Source organism: Orbicella franksi, chromosome 10 (assembly GCF_964199315.1).
Source record: "Orbicella franksi chromosome 10, jaOrbFran1.1, whole genome shotgun sequence".
In the NCBI taxonomy this organism is placed as follows: domain Eukaryota; kingdom Metazoa; phylum Cnidaria; class Anthozoa; order Scleractinia; family Merulinidae; genus Orbicella; species Orbicella franksi.
In genome coordinates, this window is record NC_138154.1 from 11,295,861 (window position 1) to 11,303,384 (window position 7,524).

Here is a 7,524-nt window from a genome sequence, read left to right on the forward strand (position 1 = left end):
TTATCTAACTTGAGAGGCATATTGGGAATAAAGCCTCCATGGGGCATTAACTTTTACACTTTATCCTCTCTTGCTGTGAGCCATTTGTCTCGAAAATAGGTAATGCCTTTGATTTGTGGTGTTAATCTCAACTCCCACCCTGACAGCTTCAAACAACCCCCCCCCCCCCACCCCCTTAACCCCAGCGGGAGAAACTAGGACCTGGGGCCTGTTTTTCGAAAGCCCCGGAAACTTTTCGGGCCCGAAAAGCCACAGTCTTAGTTAATCGGTATTTAAAGAGAGAGAGGTCTACACGCCTGAAACTTCTCGTACGGAATGGAACCTCTGTTTAAATTAAGAATATGTGAATAAACCAGCTCTGTAATCATAAGGTTTGAGATTTTGCTACTGCTTTCCGGGTGCGAAAACTTTTCGGGGCCTTCGAGAAACGGGCCCCTGAACTGAAACTTCGACCTTTACGTATACTGCTAGGGTGCGGTTTCATTAAGCGGTCAGGAAGATAATTAAGGTATACAGAGAATGACGGGATGGCTTGGGATCCCGGGGAAATATCAATTGTTAAATATTCCAATCTCTATGGTAGTATCCGAATGTCGAAGTCCATATGAGATCCAGGTGCTAACGTTCTACAACAGGAGCACCTTGTTTGCCCGAAAGGTGAAAAATTTTTGCAAAGCCTTAGCTTTCTCTGCATATGCCACTATTTAGTGGATTTCTTTCATTCAGACACTAGATTTCCGATGGATACTGCGTAGTCATTGCTCCCTGGAATTTGTATCACTCGTTCGCCCTCTCCTTGGTTCTAGACTCCTTGTTTGAATATCGAACAGCAGTTCTTTCTGAAACTGAGCTCTCTAGTTCTTTGACTTGAAAGTTTGAGTGACGCATATATAACGGAGGGGCACTGAGCTGTGATATATGGGGGGTAAGTGATAAAGGTGATGCGTAAAGGGTTTCAAAATAAAACAGTAGCCGTTTTCAATCATCGCATACCTTGCGAGACTTATACTCCCTTCTCTTGAAAGAAGAGAATCTCTGTCTTGCAAGGTATAATCAGAACAAGCTAGAACTTCCGATCCGTGGAGTAGATTCATCCATGGCCACCGGAAGCAAAAATGAAGAAAAAACATAAATTAAAATCACAGTACAAGCTATTTGATTTTGTTACTGAATTATGAAAGTACCCAGGGATTTGATTTCAATTTTACATTAGCCTAGCAATCTTCCAAGCGTTAAGTTAGTTGGAGCGCGACGCGCAGAAAAAAAGGTGGAACGCAGTAAATGTGGCCAACATCAGCCGTACTCATCTCACAACAGTTATTAGCTCCAGAAAATTTATCACACTCATCCCGAGAGGCGTTTGGAGTTCATAAATTTGTAAGTCTTCATATACCGATGAGTAATGAGTATCATCATCATCATCATTTTATTTAGTAATGCAGGTTACAAAGATTGGCAGCCAGTGAGGCTGATGTGGACCTACAATTAACTAATAAAATGTGAAATAATAAACAAAATAATTTCTAAAATTACCCCATGGTATTTAAATATACAACTGACTATAATCAAATTAAAAATAAATTCAGTATCAAATCAATAAAATGAAGTCTTTAGACTAATAAAATTTTCAAGCTGAAATTTCAAAACAATGCCGTCAGTGGACAACAACGAGTGATCATGTTTTGAATAATCATTTACAACTTTCTATCTCTGTCTACACATATCATAAACTTGTATATATACCTCGATGGTAACGAGATAAACGCCTCTGCGCAGCGATATATATATCTGTATTCTAGATCTACATAAGCGGTGTCCTTTATCTTCAGAAAATGCTTTTCAGTATCTATATTAGTTTGGGTGGAATCCTTTGGATGGATGATCCAGATCCAGACGACGATCGAATAGTATCCCATGATGCATCTGGTTTAGGCTTATATTATCACTGCGTACGTGACGTCATCATTTATTCCACGCTCTTGGGATGAAGCCATGGCGTGCTTTCACACTTGGCTGGATTCCGTGGCTTCTGCTTTTAAGAGTACCGAGTTAGTTTATATTCACTGCGTTTCAAAGGAGAATTTTGCCGTTACAGTGAAGGGTTTTACTTGTGTTTCGTTGGTCTGTCGAGAAATGCATATAAGCTATGTCGAAAGCATGAACGAACGAAGAAGAGCTCTCGCCCCTGTGGTTGTTGTGAATTCGCCCACGGACGAATTATTCGCTGGGGTAAGACGTCCTGTGCTGATACGAATAAGTTACAACAGGTACATTCTCCGAAGAGAAGTAAAGGGGTTTTCTGATTATTCTTTTGACATCTCTTGTCCGCTTCTTAGCAGGTTTGTTCCGTGTTGTTCCGTTTGCTGCATGACATCTCTTGATTACCGCTCCATTGAACTATTGAAATTTACGAAGTTAAACACTCCATTACTAAGGCTAGTTATCACTGCTGAGCATTTTGCAGTTTCGGAAAGAATAGTAACCAAAACATCTTCGAAAATAATCATTTTGACCAAGCTCGGGAATAAAGCGCCAAACGAACTGAAACTTGAAGCAGACATTCACACACGCAACACTGGTATGTTACGAAATTTCAGTCCACTTCAATCGCTTAAAAGGTCATAAAAATGTGGGTACTTCTCGGTACTTCTTTGCCAAAAATCATTACTATGTCTATATTTTGTGGCGTGATGCCGAAAAATCGAAGACATCAACATACTGTCCAAAGAAAAGCGAATATTCATGACCTTGTTACGGGTCAACGAACACTTTGTGATGCGAATAGTCATATAACACAATCAAAGACAAGAATACTATAATAAGGCCGCGCTCTTAAACACTTACAAAACATTATAATCGTGTCAAAGATTTAAATAATGCACTTTTCCAACCTTTTACTGCAATGATAATAAGAAATAGACCGCGGAGAAAACCACGTTATTTCACGCTGAAATCCATGATAACTTCGATGTTGCGTCACGTACGTAGAAAATTGAATCATGGGATACTATTCGATCGTCGTCTGATCCAGATCAGAAATATCACTCGGATTATGGCGCATCAAAGGAACCGATCAATCTTAGCCCAGAGTTTATCGGGATCATTATGTAGTATTGTATATTTGGAAGTTGGTTCTTCATACAGATATAGATGCATGACAGCAGCACTCCAGTTCACAAGTTCTTTCCAGCTGACCATACAGAGAATGTTCAGTTAAAAGCTGATAACCCAACACAGAAGTGAAATATCATTTGGTGAAAAACAGTGGCCCGTTATTGCACATCCCCTACTTACATCAACCATGAATATGATTTCCCCATTTCTAGAAGCCATTTAACCACGCACGACAGCCATCGCCATCACTACCCCAACACCTCTTCTTCCATCATAGCCACGTCCATCAACACAACCACCACCACTTCCTACACATCCCCCACCATCGTCTCATTTTCCTACGCCACCTCCACCACTGTCAACCCCCACCCATCCTCCTCCACCACCGCCACCAGCATTATCGCCATGCTGAGCCACATCCCGCCGCCTCCAGACTCTCTTCATCAGACACATTCTCACCTAAAAAAGTCAGGCAAACCATCGTTGCAGCCACACGGTAAGTCCTCATTGAAGTCGTAGTGACAAACTTTTTCTTCGGAAGTTTCCAACATGTCCTGCCTCACTGAGAGGCAGACGTTGGTGGGTACCTTTGAACTCAAATACCCGGCACTGTAAATGGAAGGAGATATGAAGCCCGAGGGAGATGTTTGCGAAGAAGGCGACGATTTCCGCGATGGGTGTGAGACGTAGGGGATACACAGAAGGTGCAAGACTGACACCGAGAACGCCAGAGCGAGAATCTGAGGAATATTTTGTGCACGAGGGGAGATTATCACCGTATTCAACTTGAGATCTACTTGCACAGTGGTGTCAGGGTCCAATTGCATCGCAAACACGCCATGGCCTAATTTGCGAACTGAGCACCAGCCACGATCACCAAACAACTTGTAGACCTTTATTGCGACATAATGCTGCCATCCTAGTATTCCTCTGTCTGATTTTTTCGTCAGCTTACCGATACAAACGCCCCAATCTTTATTACCTCGAATCAGCATGGCTCTCTCACCCTCATTCTCGTTCGGGACAATATTCTTCTGCTGGTCTTCAACGGCACTTCGTTCTGGGAATGTACCTGGGCTGATTGTGTGGGATGTTGCCACAACCTGATCATAAAGGTTAATTATCTCCAACGCAGACAGCAGCGCCTCTGATGAATGAACAACACGGTAACTGAACACTCGATATCCTCTCCAGAGGACAGGGTGGGTAGAAGAGTCACAAGGTACAGACACCTTCGCTAGATCACTTGGGGAAAGCATCAGTTCTGGGAAACTAAGCACCATCGATGGATGGTTACAGGGCACAAACTTCTTCATGGGTTGAACTTTGAAGCAGTGTTTGATGATGCTCGGAGGATCTATCTTGAGGGTTAACTTCACTGTGTACTGTGCACTGCAGAAAGGAACGTCAATCGTGATTGGCTGGCTAGATACAGTAGCGGCTTCAGCGTCAGCCACCTCCTGAACATAGGGGAGAAGATCTACTTGGCACTTTTCAATTAACCTCGTACGGAATATCTCCCACTTGTAAACAGAAACAATAATGGCTGGTTCTGCGCCATTCTCGATTGTAAATCTTTTCGGTGCACCGAAATTTTCTTGAATAATTCCTTTGAAGGTTTGGCTGTAAAGGATTCTTCCCTCCAAGTTTTCTACCTGAATTACGAAGTTTAACAGCCTTTTTAATCCCACTAATTCAAATTCAACTTTTTGGATCTCACATGAATACTCCTGACAAGCAAGCAGTGTATACAGCGACTTTGGTGGTGGTGGACTAGGATCAGGTGGATCACCTCTGAACATGGCCCCTGCTTTCTCTAAACGCAATCCTGCCGCCTCCCACAAAGACCTCGTCTTCAATTCAATGTCGTACAAATTGGATTCTGGGGTTCGAACTGTAACATCTTGATGTAACGGCGTTCCAAACAACTCTGTTGTTGTCTGCTTGTAATTTAACGGGTGAAGTTGATGGGCGTGCCAGATAAGTTGGACATCGTAACAAGAAGCCATGGACACGTCTGGATGTAGCCTCTTTAGCTGCAGATGATGCCCATAGCGTTCTGCAGCACTTTTGAGAAACAAGTCGTCACTGTAGTGTGGCAATGAAACTTGGTAATGAAACTTGAACTGACGGTAGCAAGCTTCTTCCAGATTGTACTGAATCCTGGATCGGTATTCTGTTAACAATGTCGGGAGTTTTGTAAGATCTACTTCAAACGGCTCCCCTGGAAGTGCTCCATACCAGCGATCTCTGGTCAACTGAAGGGCTCGGTTCCTTTGGGTGGTGTTTAAAGGTGCATGGTCTAACACTGAGGATACAATATTGAGGCAGTCCTGCTCGTAGTAAAATGGAGCCAACATGTGCACATGCCAGACCCATGCGATGTCCAATGGAGCTGCTTGGAGGGCTGGCGATGAGCCAGATCTTGAAGCAAATGGCAACCAAAAGAGCTCATATCGTTTGATGGCGTTTTTAACAACAGATCCTTTGCTCAGGTTCGGATAATAGTCCACCAGTTTAAGGAACTCGAGTTCGTTCTTGGCTGCCTGGATCAGATCTATACCAAGTGTTTGGGACAAATTACCATCTCTTGACATTCGGGAAACTCCGGAGTACAGTCACCCAGGGATCAGTGCCACTCTCTGAAAGATCGTTTTCAAAAGAGAAAAACAAATTACTAGACCATACCCGACATAAATAAGCGTCTCAAAATCGCAGACGCCAAATAAAATTAAGGTCTTTTGGTATAAATAAAATCGTGGTATTTTTTGACGGTGATTTGAATTTTTCCAGCTATTTGCAACACACGTTCTACTTTGTTATGCAGAAGTTTGCATTGTTACTACCTATTGAGGGACTATCGATGGTATTACAATTTATTCTTCTAATCTTTCACGAGTGTTTCTAGAACTCAATAGAAACAAGTACAAAATGTTTTTATTTCTTTTGGAGGACACTGCTGGAATAAAAGAAAGGAAAATCACTCGTTTATTTCGATTATCAAAAGCAAATTCTCTGCGCGGGCGCCATCACACATTACGTCAACAGCTCGTGCCGTGATTCTTATTTGTACTTCTATTGTAACAATAAAGTGTTTCTGTCTCAGACCTGTGGGTTGAGAGGTGCCCGAGGGTATTTTATGTCACATTCCCCAGCTGTAGAGTTCTTAAACATCGTCGTCAGAGTCCCTGCTTTGAGCTACCGCCACTCAAGACATGAGTACTTTTACATTTATTTTTGTCTTTCAAATTCGTTCATGACGTCAAGTCATTCGAAATTAATTAAAAATGTTAACTTCCTTATTCTTAAAATCCATCTTGAAAGACTTCATGTATACGTGCACACAGGATTACAAAACCTCTAGTTGAGGTGGAGATACGTAACTGAAAACAGGGTGAAACAGTCTGGAGACATTTTACCTTGTTTATATATGTTTAAGTTAATTTACATTGCCATGTTCAAATTTGACAAATATTTAAAACAATAAAGGTATTAATTGACGTGACAGCAGGAATCAGTAAAAAGAACACGACTGATTACCTTGTAAAAGACCCTTCGCTCGGTATACAAACCGCCATGGAGTAGCGGCATTTATGCATATGTCTTGGCATCTTTGAGGCTGATAAATGTTGTGCCACTATAAATTTTGAACAACTTGGAAATCGTGACTATTCACACGAAGAGTTTCGTTCCGGAACCAGCTGAGGGCTCATGGGTCAAATAACTCTCTGCCTTTGGAAAACTGTTCGAGCGTTTAACTCACGATATGAAGGATTTCGTAGCGCACAAGAAAAAAATGGCCATAGAAACTGACAGTGACTTGCAACACTGATAATTTGCCAGTATTCAGCGCAAATGAAATCAATAGTTACGGCCAAGATGAGGTTCGTTCGCCAGATTAATTTGTAAACTGAAACGCCCTTATTAGCGGAAGTTAAAGGCATTTGTAGTGACGGTTATGCTAAACTGCTCTTACATTTGTCGATTTTTCGTCATTAATGTTTTATGTTTCTAGCCTTCTTTTTACATTAAGCAGGGCACTGACCGTGGTTTAAATCTGCCCTTGAGAAACATAATTTACATATATCTTCACAGACCCATGGAAAGTTCAAAAAGAAAATCCAAGGGGTAAATAACGCGTTACATGTATGACTGAAATCTAACAAGCTGGAATAAATAAAGAGATAAATACTTTCTAGGCAAGATGTAACACCAATATCTTTTCTTGAAACTCGCTCATAATATTTCTACTGAAAAAGCGCTGTCACAATTCTTGCACTGCATGTGCTTGTTGTCCAGTTCACGCAGTCGACACAACGACGCGAGCTGAAGAAAAAGAAAAAGTTCTGTTCTCGTACTTTTGCTTAACATTCTTGTTTGTCGTCATGAGGTTCCCCAGTGCAGAACATG

At 41.8% G+C, this 7,524-nt stretch overlaps 1 protein-coding gene across 1 annotated transcript; it reads right to left on the minus strand.

Annotated features, from left to right (window-relative positions):
* Positions 1-2,564: 2,564 nt before the first annotated feature.
* Positions 2,565-5,982, minus strand: LOC145500443 (uncharacterized). The gene has a single exon (XM_081479958.1). It carries the CDS (start codon positions 5,709-5,711, stop codon positions 3,570-3,572), a length of 2,142 nt encoding a protein of 713 aa, XP_081336084.1. The 5' UTR covers positions 5,712-5,982; the 3' UTR covers positions 2,565-3,569.
* Positions 5,983-7,524: the final 1,542 nt, after the last annotated feature.

Excerpts from the sequence above, each read along its gene's own strand:
- LOC145500443 (XM_081479958.1), bottom strand. The coding sequence starts at position 5,711 with ATGTCAAGAGATGGTAATTTGTCCCAAACACTTGGTATAGATCTGATC.